Source organism: Bombyx mandarina, chromosome 01, assembly GCF_030267445.1.
Source record: "Bombyx mandarina strain Sakado chromosome 01, ASM3026744v2".
In the NCBI taxonomy this organism is placed as follows: Eukaryota; Metazoa; Arthropoda; class Insecta; order Lepidoptera; family Bombycidae; genus Bombyx; species Bombyx mandarina.
Window position 1 is genome coordinate 11,792,200 of NC_143208.1, and position 17,887 is coordinate 11,810,086.

General features: G+C 36.4%; 1 protein-coding gene across 1 annotated transcript in view; it reads right to left on the reverse strand.

The window, feature by feature from the left end:
* Window positions 1–291: 291 nt before the first annotated feature.
* Window positions 292–17,887, reverse strand: part of LOC114246907 (discoidin domain-containing receptor 2) — a 187,570-nt gene continuing 169,974 nt past the window's right edge. The window contains exons 13-18 of the mRNA XM_089730385.1: window positions 14,644–14,762; window positions 13,930–14,088; window positions 12,774–12,866; window positions 11,721–11,862; window positions 11,534–11,638; window positions 292–10,647 (exon numbers count right to left, since the gene is read on the reverse strand). Of these exons, the coding sequence (XP_089586511.1) occupies window positions 10,444–10,647; window positions 11,534–11,638; window positions 11,721–11,862; window positions 12,774–12,866; window positions 13,930–14,088; window positions 14,644–14,762 (822 nt within the window). The 3' untranslated portion in view covers window positions 292–10,443. The remainder of the gene's footprint in view (window positions 10,648–11,533; window positions 11,639–11,720; window positions 11,863–12,773; window positions 12,867–13,929; window positions 14,089–14,643; window positions 14,763–17,887) is intronic.

A 17,887-nucleotide genomic window follows, 5' to 3' on the forward strand; every position in this document is an offset into this window, starting at 1 on the left:
TGGAAACGCTATTCATCTAATTACTTATCCAACTTATCCAAGCATAAATGGGTAGACATAAATATAGCCTACTAGACGTTTCAAAATACCATATTTTGTAAATCCCCAGTTTATTTTAATAATATTGCATTATCCAATAAAGCAGGTTCAAAATAAATATTTTCATCATAATTATGAAATGCTATCAAGATAGCAACCACGGGAGCTGTTGCGTTTGTTTCAGAAAGGAGATTCTTACACTCATTGTGGATTCGATGAAAATTTTACTCGAATATAAATGAAACACCAATGCTTTGATATGTTTATCAACATTTATTTAACATTCAAAATTACATAAAAAGAAGGCTTTCTGCCTTAAAAGTCTTTGATTAATATAATATGTACCTACAGAATTTATTTCATTTATAGAGTGATATCAGTGTTGGAAGATTTAGTTTTGACGTGCTATCTTTTAAGGTAATTTTGTTAGTATAATATTATGGCTCCTATGTCAAATTTGGACGTCGTGTATCGGACGCAAATGCAGCTCACTTATTCCTAACTACAGCGTTAGTTCTTATTGCAGTAAGATAGTTGTCTATGAGATGGCAGAAATGGAGGCTTATACTCTCATTATTCATAATTTTGACTTCACAGAAAATCTTTTTAGATTCTAAAATGCTCAATTCAATTATTGATAGCACGTCAAATATTTAATTACCGAGATTTTCAGAAAACAATTTATCCGATATGTAAGGGGAAACATTAATTACATGATTACATCAAGACAAAGTACACGAGTTTATATTATTAAGATATGAAATACCACATTGATTTTATACAGATCAGAAATAAAAAGGTTAAGTCGCAATGGAGACCAGAACACATTACGGAAGATAATGTATGATGGAAACTGCTTTAATTTTGGCATTTTATTACTGTCATTTTTATTTCGATCGAAACATATCTTTACAAATTTATTATAAAATCAACCATCGTTACATACGGAAAACTTTATTTTTTGTTTCGCAATGAGGGCCAAAATTAATTTTATATTATGTTAACAGCATAGACGCTATGACATCTTTGGTTCACCACCATTTGTCGACAATCTGGACATTTAACCAATACTACGACATTCCGAATATCGTCAATCAAATATGAACCTTCCTAATGTGAGGCTGATCTTCCACTTTTAAATAGTCGTTTCAACAATTCTCCCATTGACTGCGTCCATGTTTTGTTTTATTTAATTTTGTGGATGACCTACGTTTTACCCTTGCAGCCAATGTGTGGACACGATTGCGTGTCCTATGATATTGGTCCCAACGCTTCCTAAAAGGGGTCTGTTCTCTTTAATTATCAAAATTCATAATTTCTGCGATTCAGATATGTACCTTAAAAGTTTTACGCAGCTGAAATGTTTGTGAAGTTTACTGTTTTTTTAATTACATCGATAACTAAGATGTTGATTGTGATTTGTTATTTTTAAAAGACCCCTTTTGATTTAAGCACATACCAATGTTTACGAATTGCAGTAGATTACACAGAATTAAGTTAGTAAAAAATAAAATTTGTAACAAAGTACATACAATATTGTAAAAGTTCGGAAAAAACATTTTCTTTATAAGAATTTTAAAATATTTTAATTTTACGATATGACAACACTATTAAATTAAGACTAGAAAATTGAAATCGATTTTAATTCAAGATGTTATGGCGCTCAAATTACTATTTCGTATTACAATTAATTTTTAATGAATCCAGTGACACGAGAAATATAAGTCACACACGACAAAAGAGTAGGTACAATAGAAGATAATAATAATAATAATAATTACAAACACGTACATTTATATGACGGCAACACACAATAATATATTAATTAATTTATTAAGCATGCATAATGTAATGAAACATTCAAATTACGTTTATGGTTAACGACAATGATTTCTCGACAAATGAGTGTTATACACAAGTCCATTGAACATCGATTACGACTAACACAATATATTTTAATGTTTAAAGTAACACCGAACATTTAGTACATCAACTTGCCGTTATGTTTGGCTTCAGTAAGACTAAGCCGGTCTTCGCCGAGTTTCTCTATACTCGGGGACGCGACCTACACTGTTAACTGACTACATACATACGGCGTATGATCATTACGTTAAATTAAGCATTCGTTGTCTGAACCCACAGTTTGAAAAATACATAATAATATTATAAATAGAATGATTAACCAACCAATTAAAGTACCTTTAACTCTATAAAATGAAATATTCATGCAGGACCGTCTTACCTAAGAATTCCTTAGCTTACCTGTTTTCTTTCTATATTATAATATGGTTATATGTAATATTAGGATTAGAGGCAGCAATAAGAATACGCGTCTAATCTATGTGAATGAAAATGGTATATGAACTTGGTTAGATACTCCTCTTGGCAGGATGGCGTAACAAATGACCGAATGGAAATAAAGCGTAAATTTAAACCTAAAAATACGAATCCGGTCATTTTTCTGCAAAATATTCGTTTCTACAAATTTGAGATTTTCAATTCTAATTTTAGTGTTACGAATTTAATTATGTATTTATCATTGTTCAGCATTATTTCAATGAATTTAGTCAGTTTTTTAATGACCTTTAAAACAACATTTTTTTTAAATTAGAATAACAAATAAAAATAAAACTTAACGTCAAAAGAATATGAAATCATAGAAATTGTATTTAAAATTCGATATTTAGGACGTCCTATGGCAGATTAGGATCAATGTTTGTAAACAAAAACGTGGTGCAACAGATCCGTTCTTGTTTTCTTGAATAACGAACTAATTATCAACATACAGCGGCCTTATACGACCGATTCGCTACCCTAATAAGTATCTAACCAAGATGACAATCTAAAACTACGATTAAATACTTTGATTAATCTACGTGCGATATATTTTTCTTAAACGAACAAATATGCTTTGCATTATCCACTAGTACATACAATAGTTCAAATACTTACTCGTAAAACTACGCATTTGACAATACCATGATTATATAGTTAATGTCAGAAATTAAATTTACTTGTAATTATTATTAAATATTAATAAATAAATTAAAACTTTATTAAGTTTTAATTTTAAATAATTTAACTTAGCTATGGGCTAGTTATAGTTCATAAATACTAATTCTTAAGAGTAGTGATTGACTTTAGTATGTCTAGGGCAGTGTCGAAGGTATAACATTGTTTGCTCACTTAGATTCGTTCGTTATGCACAGATAAAATAATATTGTTATGAATTCCTAAAAAAAAACTTCGCATCCTTAGTTAAACTGTGTGTTTTTGTTTTTTTTTGATAATCTGTGTTTTTTTCTCTGTTATATGCAATTTCTAGTGATTTTTCATATTGACGATTTAAACAATTTATTTATTTCAAACGTAAAGTGAGTAAGCAAACAGTGTACCATCGAGATTATTACTAAATTACTAACAATACTTATTACTTACTTTAAAAATCATAAAAGCGTAATTTTAAAATATTTACAAAACTGCTAGCATAAAACGGGTTTTTGTTTATTGTTTCTCCGTGTTCTGAGAGTTTTTCGTTTATCGTACTAAATTGATGCTCTAGTTATTGATGATGTTTCAGGAAAGGTTTCTGATATAGTACCATCATATATACTATAAACAGATGGGATGTATAATATATAATGTCTAATCCTGTTTTACTGGTTAATTTACATATTACATCGGAATATACTGGGAATATGATATTTAAAATAATAGAACCGCGAAGCAGCATTCCTGTCAGAGGAAAGGCTGAAACATGAATTAATTATTTAATTAAAAACTATAATTTCGAATCTGCGCTACGTTTAATTACCTAATATCCCTATATCTAAATAAACAATATTACAATGCTTACAACGAAATCTCTTTGGATCGTTTTCTAATTATCATAAAAATATAATTCTCTTCTTAACGCGTATTTACAAAGCAAACACAACAAAATACACAGTAATATAAAAATTTCGAGGTGCAGGACTATCAACTGCTATCCTTCATATTTACAAGTCCGATTGGGGTTACTTTATTTAATGCAGTCTAAAATATTTGCTTCTAAACGAGCCCTTGAAAATTATCCTTCTAAATGGTTCAATCCAAATAAACGTAAAGTCTATCCGCTATATCTAATTTCTACGACGACACGACTACAGAATATTAAGTTCTAAAATCTTTGTTTATATTTAACTTACTATCTAGCAGCCGTTTCAGAATAAATAAGTATAGTTTGCAAATGTTTCGTTCAGTTGTGTTTTCTTTTAAAACGGAATGCAGTTTTGTTAATTATTTTTTTTGATTATAACTGATATTTGTTTCTGTTCTTTTTCAATGTATTCGAACTACTTGGTAACGAGCTGGCTTAATTTAATATACGTAATAACTAAACTTACACTAAAGTTTCATTAAACGTATCTCAAAAATATATGGGGCTGCCATATAAAAACTAAAATTTACTAAAATATCGAAATCCAATAAACATGCAGAGGTATATGATCATTTATCTGTCTAGAAAAATAACAAGTCAAAGATATTCACTGAAAACTATGGACACTGATTTCGCTGGCTTATTAAAGTGAATAATTAGAATAAGGTTTTTATTTTTATTGTATACACACATGATTGATTGAGCCCCTATCAAGGCTCACGTGATGTTTAGTCGTTAACAGAGGCTACGTGATCGCTGGTACCCACTTTGTTACATGGGATCGATGTCTCTATTGGCTGGTCGAAGTATTACGACGGTCGCATCCTTTCAAAATTGGGCAAATATGGGCAGCCTTTACCATACGCTATACAAATTACACAAAATTATATAAACGAAAAATTAATTTTTGTCATACAATGTTATTCCTCCATCGTGGAAGTCGTTCATTGTTATTATGTATGTATTTCCTTAGAAAAATTGGTATTGAAATTTGACCAGAGAGATACACTGACTTTAAATGGAAAATCACTTGTTGTTTCTAAGATGGCATTTTAAGATGGTATCATTTTTAAAGTGAAAACTGCTTTAATTCTATTTTTACGGTTTGTAGGCCGAGCGTATATTTCACGTTACAAAACCCTTTTTCTGTAGGTACATCATTTTGTCAGAGAATATTTAGGTGGCCAACTGACAAGATCATCTAAATGAATCACATACCTCTTAATATTCATATATGGCGTTTGCTAAAATTACCAATAAGGTCCCAATAAGGTTATGAAATAAAAATAAAAATAGATACAAATTTCTGGGCCGGAATTTTGAAGTGAATATGGCAGCCCCGACTCTAGGCAATAATTACAGCAAGGGCTGAAATAAAAGGATTACGATCTAGGTTGGTTACTTACAAAGGTAAAACTTGCCATCACTATACTAAGACTGCAAAAGATAAAGTCTTACATTGCTGTATAAGTTGTTGTGTTTAAACACCAAATCTAATTTTTTTATTCACAACTAATTTTTGTATTGCTTTCTATGAGAATAGCACGTAACCCGAAAAGTGAAATAAAAAGTTTCATAATCGAACCAATAAATTAACCTATACGCTGTGACGTGGCACATTGCGCTTACAATTAAAACGCACAGATTCTGTTTCTATCACAAACGGACAGAGTGTTTGAAAAATAAAGAAATCATAAGATACATACATAAAAGAAGAAAAAGAATAGACAGTGACAGAGCATGTAGAAGAAAATACACATACCAAAAAAAAAAAAACAATATAAAATAAATCCCTAAAAATAAAGAATTACCTGTATGTTCTCTGAATATTAATATTGAATTCCGATTTTCTATAAATGATTAGATCGTGACCCCTATTTGTTGTTGCTATGCTACTTATAGTACCAACCCACATTCGTGAAACATTGAGTGATTGATGGTAATATAAGTATCTTCTCTCGTTTCCCTCAAACAGACTCAGTAAAACTGTCGAATCTCTCTTTCTCACTCTCGCACATACTGTTCAAGTCAAACTGGGTTGTATCGCTGTACACATTTTCCCGTAAATTAACTATAGAACTCAGACTTCAAGCGAAGGTTGTTATTTTGTTCCGTTCGTTATCTCAAATTGAAGTTGAAGAGTTAGGTGAACCGCTTGTTAATTTTTGTACCGATATTCAGACAAACCCAATCACATACACACATCCTAACATTATCTCCCATTCATAAACACCGCCCCCCCACCCCCTAATCACACCCAAGCATTCTGAATCCGTACAAACACTCACACATACAAACATCCATACACATAACAGTTAAAGAACTGTGAATCAGCACTCGCTACAGAACCAGCCGCGCACTCACGCAATCACCCCATACAATTTCACTTACACAAAAAGTTTTTCCATGTTGACTCATTGTTTGAGTTCGTTTTACTCATGGTATCGACACCAATGACTATGGGTTCCGATGACCACTTAACATTAGGTGACCTGTGACACCGTGGCCTTCAAGTGCGTTAATGCGTATTCTATTTATTATTTGTTAGTAATTCAATTTTAATATAATTTAGTATTTTTCAGACTTAAAATAATTTCACCCAGAACATTCTTGTCAGTTTATTTTTATTTTAAGAAACTATTTGCGTGTACGCACTGCACGAATGAATCTCTTTTCACCGGCTTACCTAGCATGTTAGGGAACTCAACTCTCCAGATATTCTCAGGAGAATACAGGTATTCGACCAATTACTGCTTCTCTGTGATCTGACCGCAGTATCAAAATCCTCAACTGATTTCTTTTTTAATTCATAAATAACTGGTTCCTCAGCACTCAGTGGCATGCTACCAAGCTTGCAAGGATGTTTATCATTATCCTGTCTACCGCGATCGTGCAGTGCCATATTGGGTCTTGAACTCCCACAGACACAACCCACTGAGTTTCTCGCCGGATCTTCTCAGTGGGTCGCGTTTCCGATCCGGTGGTAGATTCTGCGAAGCAGTGCTCTTGCTAGGGCCAGTGTTAGCTCCACTCCGGTTTGAGCCCCGTGAGCTCGCCTACACGTTAGGGTGAAGCTGATATAGCCTCTGAAGGCTATCGGCACAGGTAGAAAAAAAAAGGGCTTGAAGTGTCCAGCCGGCATCACAGTGTAGTACCCATGTGTTTCGGTAACCTCTTCCTATCAAGTGAATCGCGAGATAATCTGTCGCTCGCAGTTAGTTACAAGGAGATCTTATTAAAAGAAAGAACGTAAAATAAAAATAAAACAATTGTAAGAGATGCAGAATCTGAGCCTTAACCTATTTGAATGGGCATGAGTGAAAATGATTTTTAATGGTTCAGCCGGAGTCCGCAGAGCATTGTATTGTAACATTAAAATATTATGTGATATCATCGGATTGTTTTCGTTTCCAGCTTGACGGTCAGCTGGGTGTCGCTAGCTCTATAGACACAACATTACTCACGTAATCAAAGTTAATGACCACACGTTTCAAGTACCTCCTCCTTAACCACGGATGTTTCGCATGTCTCTAAAAATGTTTATTACAGTCTAATTTACTGGCGCGCCTCACCGAATTACAATGAAAGGTATGTGATCGTTAACATTTATAATGTAGCTGTCGCGATGATTCAGATTACGATTGTGATATTCCAAAACCTGCAATTCTTATCATATGAACCTAATTAATTTCAGATTAAATCTCCATGTAGCCTACGAATTTATATTGGGAACAGATTTAATCACAATTACCCCTACAATAAACCGATTGATTATAAGGCTTACGTTTCTAACATTGGTTACAATTTGTTATAACTATTCTAGGCGAGTAACTAGGTTTATAGTTTAAATAGTTTTGTTAGGATATTTTTTTGATTTTTGTTATTTTAGTTTGGGACGAATTTCGAGAAGTTTAATAGGAAAGGGGGCGACAACGACAAGCTATGTTCTAACATGCAGACAACATCAACGCTGTTGTTTGTATGGCAATCGACGTCGCTTTTTGTCAACACTAAAGGCTTCGTCAAACAGAACGCGTAATTAGCGCGCATCATAGCGCGTCGTCAGTTTAGCGCTCTGACGCGCGCTAATTACGCGTTCTGTTTGACGAAGCCTTAAGAACGTTATTTCAGGAACGATCACACGACACCACAACGGTGTGGTTACGGTTATGTAAATCATCAAATGCACAGGTGCTTTAGTTACATAATATCGTTTCGCAAACGCGCTATAATTCAGTGGATGTGAATGCACCTTTTCAACAAAATCTCACAATTTTTTTAATATCATAATATATTCAAAAATTTCAGAAAACGATTAAGAAGAACTTTAGCAAAAATGCGTATTACGAAGATTTTTTACCACACATCAATTGTGATCGAGACGTTTGCATAATTTTATGACTCAACTTTTTTATACAAATTGTCGTTACGTTAATAAGGACATTAAAAATTACAAGTTTAGCTATTTTAGAACCTGCGGTACAGTATACCTTATGCTGACATCTAGGAAGCATGAATAACGACAACATCGTGTCGTGTGATCCTCCTTACCGAAGCACTAACTTCAAGATCTGATGCTAATTATTGACAGGTTAGCGATGCCGGTCATCATACAGAAGAACAGCTCAAAAGGTAATCCGTATAATTTTATTCATGATACATTTTTCACAACCTGTTGAGATGCTCTTACTAACTAGTTATATCCTAGAAACGTGAACATTATCTAATAACAGAAACTCAACCGATTAATATATCTGGTATTCAATATAAATACTCTGCGGAACTCGACTGCCGAATGATCCCTTAAAATAATAGCATTACGCCTAATCCTATAGCCACCTCTAATCTTATATCGAAATCTATAGAAGACGAATTCATGCAATAGTTTTAAACATTATTAATTATCAGTTAACGGGAATGAAAACAGCACCTCTATTCACTGGTCATATTATATATAAAATACATGGAAAAATGCGACAGATATGGGTAATTTATATCCCATTATAAGCCGAAATAAGTGCGGCATTAGGCCTATAATAGAGAACCTACAAATAATAGCTATTCACTAGTTAAATGAATCGAGATGCTGTTCCCTCATTTCAGGTTATCTCTACGAATAGGTATGCCTATTAGGGTTAGTAGCAGTAGTAGGTAGCCTAGTAGGGTGCCTATATCGTAAACACATACTTATTGTTATAGTGATGTACCGTTATAATTATTATACTGAAAATGCATATTATTAAACTAACGATAGCGATAGGTTTAGTTATAGGAAATCAGAGGGAGTAATTCGACTAGAATCGATCTAAGGTCATTGCAAATCCGAACACATTCGGTTCTCACTTTAACAGCAGCTTTTTGCGTTATCCAAATAAACTCATTACGTTAGTTATAGATATATATATATCTCTCTCTCTCTTATAAAAATTCGATTTGCGACCGAATTGTCACAGGTGCGATGACCTATCACGAGACTTTGTGGAAGAAAACAAGAAGCAAAGGGGGCCAAATAATGGCCTAGAGACATACGCCTCAAAAGTATACACCCTTAACATTTAAAACAGGTTTAAAAAATAGGAGTTAGACTTTGGATATACTAATCGCTCGGGAACAATTCAAGGTTCGAAATAGAAAACTAACTACGCGTATTTTATAGTTCACTTATAATTAACTACTAGAATATTTTTATGAGATTACAAATATATTAATACTATATAATAATATATGCCCTTAAAATGTTAATAGAATTATTCGAAGACTGTCTTGTTCCCGAACGATGATACATTATTTAAATACGTGGAAGATCTAAGTATAGCGGTCAGGTGTTTTGTGAAATTTCTAACGCGTATTCAAATATTGTTTCTAACTAAGGGTTAGGCCAAAACGGCGGTAGATAGGTGGTGTTAGCACTAGCCAAGGGGCGCCTAGGATAGATAGAATGAAAGAAGACGACGCCGGTGCATCTATTGACACCAATTAATGACTAGATTATGAATATACCTAAATACGCTTAATAAATGCCAGATATGGGGCGTTGACCCATTGGCGACAAATAGGCTTCCGGACCGCTTAATTATATAATTTTTTAAAAGACTAGACTAAAAGCATTGTTTTCATGCATTCCTATCTACTTTTTATTTGTCAGTCAGAAACCTATTTTGTTCTCCTTAGCTGCTTCATCGATTATCATAAACTTACACCCTAAGACACGTTTAAAATATCTATTAATAATTGAAATGCACGTATGCGTACAGCGCGTGCCTAATTCAAAACATTCCTAAAATCCTAATACTGTTTTAATACTGCCCGTTTTCATTATTCCATATCACTATCCAGTCTGTTCGAATCCGAGCTCATTTTTACACACCTCGGGCGTCTACCTAACGATATGCTCCTAGAGATTACATAATAGCCTATTAAATTTAAAAGAAGCTCATACGGTACAGCATTGTAGAATCCGGTTATAAACATTTTTCGGTCCGTGTTTAACGGTTAGCCGGGGGCTTGTATCCGTGGGTCATGCGTTCGAGGAAGCGGTGCAGGTCGTGGAAGCGGGGTCGCTGTATCGGTTCACGGCGCCAGCACTCATGCATGAGGTCGTAAAGCTCACGACGGCAGCGCGGTGGGGGGGCAGCCGGTACCCGGGCATTGCGTCCTCCGCAGCGCCACTCGCTAGCATTGCCGACAACCTGCGAGGAAACGCGGGTGACTATAAATCCGAAGCACATACCAACGTCTCGTTTTTACCATCGCACCGCCCGCCACCGGAGTAGAGTTCATCCATACTACCTGGAGCCACTGCGGTCATCCACAATGCGTTTCCAGATATCTTTTTTGCCACGTACCATCCGGCTATGGAATGAGCTCCCCTCCACGGTATTTCCCGAGCGCTATGACATGTCCTTCTTCAAACGAGGCTTGTGGAGAGTTTTAAGCGGTAGGCAGCGGCTTGGCTCTGCCCCTGGCATTGCTGAAGTCCATGGGCGACGGTAACCACTCACCATCAGGTGGGCCGTATGCTGGTCTGCCTACAAAGGCAATAAAAAAAAAAACATACATATCAGTAACAGGTACCTAGGCTGTTCGCCTCGCGGATGGATCTGGACTGCCCAATAATGCAACGCTGGACACGTGTGCATGTTGAGCACTCTGGATCTAAACCAGCCTTTAGGTTAAGTTAGTTTTGATGTTAAATTTGAGTTTTTGTTTTATTATTATTATTGTTTTTTTTTTTTTGTTTTTATTATTATTATTATTGCCTTTGTTTTAGTCCGAGATTGTAATTATTATTTTTATTTAATTCTAGTATAAATGAAATGTTAATGAGTGTAATATGGATGCAAAATCTGACGCATATTAAATAAATAAATAGGTCGTTCAAAATTGTCTTCGAGTCCTCCTAAATTACGTACTAATCACTTAACTGTAACTATACCGGAGACCGTAGAGCTTATATCTCAAGTTGGGTTTCGCATTTATGTTGTGGATGTCCATGGGCTCCAGTAACCACTTAACACCAGGTGGGCTGTGAGCTCGTTCACCCATCTAAGCAATAAAAAACATAAGTATGGTTACCTGGTCATCATTCATTTCCTCGAAGGGTCTAACGGTACAGTAGGTGAGGACCTCCCAAACAGTAACTCCGAATGACCATACATCGCTGGCTGGAGAGCACATACCCTAAAAAAAAGGAATATCGACCGTTGAAATCGCGTCACTAAAAAATAGTCGTTAAAAATTGCGAATGTAAATTGAAATTCACCATCAACAGACATTCCCAGGCCATCCAGCGCAGCGGTATGCGGGTACCATCCGCCATTACGTGGTAGTCGCCAACGAACTCTTCACAGAACATGGCGTAGTCGGAAACTTTAACGTTGAGCTCCTCACTCACTGTTACGTTCCTGTAAAACCGTTGAATATTCATTTTAAAGAGTTCATTTTTAAGCGTCGCTCCTAAGCAGTATTAATTAGGGGGAGGGTGATGGGAGAGATGTGCTCTGCACTAAACGCTTCACTTTTCCCCCTTTGCCTTTTCATGGGTTCTGTCTCATGCGAGGTTCGGACGTGGGTTGTTGAGCGACAGGAGGTTTTAGTCAGTTCGACTCCGACATGCCCCACCCTCCATCCCCAGGGAGGGCGGAAGTCCGGCGATTTCCTCCTGACCAAAAAGCAGTATTAATTGATCGATCCGTATCTACATACATATATCCAATCATATATCGAAATCTAGATGGCGGTCACCAAAGACTTCCATTGTGAAGGCATAAAGCATTGTGTAATAAAAAAGAATCTATATTTGCGTAGTTATTGGTGAGACGGTCGGACATTGTGGGTAGGTGCAGAAAGATGCCACTACCTGGCTACTTTTGTTCGGAAATCCAAGATCATCGTCCGTTGTCCGTTTCAATTCAAAAGGTGGGGACTGGCATGATATGATACAATTGAGATTTTAACTTCATTGCTCAAGGCAAGTGCAGCAAGCTAATAAAACACGATGTGTGGTCCTCTGTCAGATTACAGGAAAAAAAACACACTCTGATAATTTAATATTTATCCCAGTGATCCCGACCAGGTTATTACGTCAAACTGAATAGAATTATTGTGCCAAATGTCCTTGATACGTGTGCAAATTTACAAGTTGATCGTACGACTCGATGTTGCTGAAAATTACGTTGCAACTCTACACACATAGATATATGCATGTATACATACACATGTATATCTATTATAAGTAAGTCTAATCAATAAAAGCGTCTGGAAAATTAGAATATGACTACACTGTTTAAATACGTAACACACGAAGTATAATTACCGAGCCGCGAGATCCCGGTGTACTAATTCGAATGATTCCAGATACTTCATGCCTGCTGCTATCTGACAGCATATGTGAATCAAACTCGAATAACTGAAAGCGTAACATTTTTTTAATGTTGTGACTCCTAAATGCTGATTCATAATAGGGCTGATGTTATATAGCGCCCAAAACACGTCGTTACGGATCCTCCCGATTCATTAACGGTGCTTTTAGGTACCACAAGCACCGGTTACCGTTCTCGTCGAACCCGTCGCTTGCGATGAAGGGCTCGACGAGCGAATTAACCCATAGACATAGCCCATTGAGTTTCTCGCCGGATCTTCTCAGTGGGTCGCGTTTCCGATCCGGTGGTTGATTCTGCGAAGCACTGCTCTTGCTAGGGCCAGTGTTAGCAACACTCCGGTTTGAGCCTCGTGAGCTCACCTACACGTTAGGGTGAAGCTGAAATAGCCTCTCAAGGCAGGAAAAAAAAGTGATGTAGCAAAAGTATGTTTTCTAAAGGTATGGGCGAGCCCAGTTACTTGTTGTAACAACTGAATTCCAGTCATCCGTATTAGTAGCAATTAATTAATTTTCTAACCTTCCTAATCCTTCTAGTAATTTCGATCAGATCGAATATTTCCTCACGACATTCACTAGGAAGGTCGACTACAGCTGGCAACCGATCGTAAACTGAGACTAAATACTGTGCCGACCGTAATGGCTTATAGACAAATAGACGAGCAAGATTTATATTGTGAAAGACATTATAAATTATCTACTCTCCAGCTAATATAAATTTACATTAAAAAAATCAATATCCGTGGGATTTTATATTCCATTAAGACTAATAAAAATCCAAAGCCCACTGAAGACTGTTTAATACGACTTTATAATTAAACTAGCCGTACTCACCTGCTTCTCTGGGCATTTAAAATTAACATTAATATTTATTGTCATTATTATTAGGGAGTTCAACACTCATATAAATATTAGCCTATCCATTAAGTACATGTATTTTCTACATGAGTACCAAGTTTCAAGTCACTCGGATGCATGGTTCAGTAGTTATAACGGAACATCCGTAAAAACCACTGTATTGATTTATATATTAGTATAGATTACAAATGTACGTATAGTGAGGTAGGTACGTTTGTGTAAACTAAATATTTACCTCAATTTCCTGTCCAGTCTCAATATCGTAGGCAGTGGAACGGCATCGCCGCGGTCGAGTGCCGCGCACGGGGGCTCTAAAAGACTCAGGCCTAAAACCCTGGCGAGTTGAGGGTGTTTCAGACCTGCGCCCCACGTAGCTTCGCGGGCAAACGCCGCTCTGTTAATTACGAAACGCCTTATGATCACATTCAATTATATTTTTTACCATCGGTAGAACCTATTATGAGTCCGCGCTACCCGCGCGGTTATGTAGTACGTACTCAACAAAAGTTCACGATTTACTTCCACGGTGAAGGAATACCATCGTGTAATGAAAATCAATCCCGCAAAATTATAATTTGCGTAATTATTGGTAGTAGGACCTCTTGTGAGTCCACGCGGGTAGGTACCACCACCCGGCCTATTTCTGCCCTGAGGTAGTAATGCGATTCGGTTTGAAGGGCGAGGCAGCCATTGTAACTATACTTGAGACTTTACAACTTATATCTCAAGGTGGGTGGCGCATTTACGCTGTATGTTTATGGGCTCCAGTAACCACTTAACTCCAGGTAGGCAGTGAGCTCGTCCACCCATCAAAGCAATAAATAAAAAAATCCAACCAACAAATATTAGCTTTTAATTAATATCATCAGAATCCGTGTCGCGTGTAGCTTGCCGTGAACTGAATTCAGTGTCGGTCGATGTTTAGAAAACTATTGACAAGGAAACTAACTTGATATCGTTATGGCAGCCGCGCCACAGGGTCTTTACAACGACAAGTCGGCGCCTGCCCCCGCTCGGAGACTCTTCGTCGCTCAATTCTTCGATTCCATCTGTCTCGCAGATCTGGAGCTGTGAAATCAACGATATAGCTCAATTGAGTGAAAACATTTTTATATAAAGCTGGGTGGCGCATTTACGTCGTAGATGTCTATGGGCTCCAGTAGCCACTTAACACCAGGTGGGCTGTGAGCTCGTCCACCCATCTAAGCAATAAATATATATATATATGTATCTTTGACTTTTTTTAAACAATAACACTTACCACTGATTTGAGTCTCTTTTGTACCAACCTGTTCGGTGGAAGCTAAATCCTTCATTGGAAGTTTGTCGTACCGGGGAAATCTGCTATATGCATTAAAAGATAGAAAAAAGGATGTAACAATTTACATATTTATTCCTCGGCACGCGGGAACTTTCCACGGAAATAGTTCTTAAGCACGTAGTATAGTGAGGGTAGGTAGAGAGTTCTTGTATATTTTTCCCAAGCCTAGTTTGGCCCAGTTTCTTAGTTTATCGAGCGTGCAAAATGGCAACGGATTTATAGATCTTGAATAAGTCGGCCCATTACTGACTTTCAGTAAAACTGTTCAAGTTTAAAAGTACATATTTCCTTAACTAGTCGTTATTTTGAAATATTTTAATTGGATTTATTTAAAAACTAGCTTTTGCCCGCGACTTCGTCCGTGTGGAATAGTTTACAATAATGCTTTATTTTAGAACAAATTTGGTCAGCATAAAAACGTTATAGTGAGCCAACCTTAACATAAAGACATATTATTATGCTGTCGCGGACTTTTTTTTAGATCTTTTAAAGGGGAACAATTCGGTCACACATTATTTTAGCGAAACTTTAATCGTTTCTACAGCGCACGCAGCGGAAGCTCTCAAAAAGGGAAAAAAGCCCGATTTTGCAACATTCTTTATTGGTGCTCCGTTTGTATTGGTCTTAAAGTGATGTTAAATCAATAAATGAGCTATCTAACACTAAAAGAATTTTTCAAATCAGACCAGTAGTTCCTGAGATTAGCGCGTTCAAACAAACAAATTCTTCAGCTTTGCAATATTAGTATAGATTTATTCGTGATCTAGTTCTAAATAAAAGTGTTCTAAGTTTTACAATATCATTGTAGTTTATCATTTTAACGTAAAAAAAAGCGGACGTAAAAATGTTAATGGAATAAAATTTGCCCGGGAACCAACCGTAAACTCTCAAAGGTAATTATTGTAAAGGAAGAGCTCTAATGTATTCAAGTGCTTGTAAACCTTAAACGACGCAATCGGCCTAACCCCTGGCCTACAACCGCTACTTAGAGATCAAGAGTCGTGGTAATATGTACTTTTCAAACAGTCGGAAACGTTAACATATTTTCTTAACGAATTTAATTAATTGCAACTGGACACAGTCACTCCTAAACAAAGCATTGATTATCTAGAACCTATAAAACCTTATACCCCCAAATTTCGGTTTTCTTTTTTATTGCTTAGATGGGTGGACGAGCTCAAAACCCACCTGGTGTTAAGTGGTTACTGGAGCCCATAGACATCTATGACGTAAATGCGCCACCAACTTGAGATATAAGTTCTAAGGTCTCAAGCATAGTTACAACGGCTGTCCCACCATTCAAACCGAAACGCATTACTGCTTCACGGTAGAAATAGGTAGGGTGGTGGTACCTACCCGTGCGGACTTACAAGAGGTCCTACCACCACTAAAATGCGAACTCGTTTTTCAATGATTATTTTACGACCAAAGCCATTCGTGAATACATTTTACGTAATTCTTTATTATAAATTCCTATACACGAGATTTTAATGCCGACATGGTCAACGCATCATTTGATACCAGTACACTTCGCGCATTCTCCTTGTTATTACGACTTTTTATTTTTAATAAACCGAAAAAGCAACCATAGCCCACTGCTTCTAAGGCGAGTTTTAGACAAAAGACATGTCTGAACTCATTGATGCCACAAAATGTGTACACTTCCAACAATCGATGTCTAAGTTAAAAAAAAACCATTGAATGTTCATGTTATGTGAAATCATAGTACAATTTAAGTAATTGGTGAAATGGCAATGCCACTGGTTGTTCAAGAGGAAAATTAATTCTCACAGCTAACCACAGCATTCGATGCAATCGGTCGCATTGATCTCATTATCTGTCATTGAATAGGCAAATCAATTAAACGTGTTTCACCTGCGATTGATTCCTAGTTGTAATTGACGCATTAGGTAATTGTGGTAATTATCGATCGCTATATCCACGGAATGCAATCTTGTCGTAAATTAATTTAAAAGTAAGGCGCAAAGTGATTAGGAGCTATCAAACTATTTATTATCGTTATGGTAGGGCGTCTACTGATGGTAGGATATCTTACTGGTGGTAGAGCGTCTTGTGAGCTTGCACGGGTAGGTTCCACCACTCTGTCTATGTCTCTCGTGAAGAATTAATGCGTTTAGGCTTGAAGGGTGGGGCAGCCGTTGTATTACAAAGCTTACTTAAGACTTAGAAATCATGTTTCAAAGTGTCATTTATGTTGCTGATGTCTATGGGCTCCGGTAACTTCTTAATGACAGGTTAGGTAAACAACATAAAAATGCATATTCAGCATTTTCTGTTAAATTTGTTTCGTTCATTATATCTCTACAATTAATCATTATTAGTGCCACTTTTACACGTCAATGCTGCCAGGCTATCTAACGGTAGGTACTCGAAATTTATTCCGATTGAAACTTCGGTCTCTAGTTTCAAAGTAGAAAGGCATTTACGCTGAGACGTCTTTAAACTTCAGATATTACTTAGCTAGAGCGGTTGTTTATTAATCAATTCAAAAAAAAGCTCATTCATATTATGGTATTTGGTTAAACCTTGAAAGGAACTAATGCTGTGTGTGCGTATATTTAAATATATCTGAGGGATTTTCCGGTGATAGGCATCAGAGTTTTTTGAGTATTACAAGCGCACTGTGATGGCTTGTCGCTTTATAGTCCTTTATTAGCGAAAAGCCATATTTGAGCACCAGTAGTATTCTGTCTATTTTTGTAAAGTCATCGTGGGGTTCGGTTTCTCTGTGGGACCGTAGTTACCGTTGAGACTTCGAAAACCGCGTCTCAAAGTGAGAGGCAGCATTTACGTCTAAAGGGTCCGATAATCAATACTTATCACGTGGGCAGTACCCAAACAAGACAATATT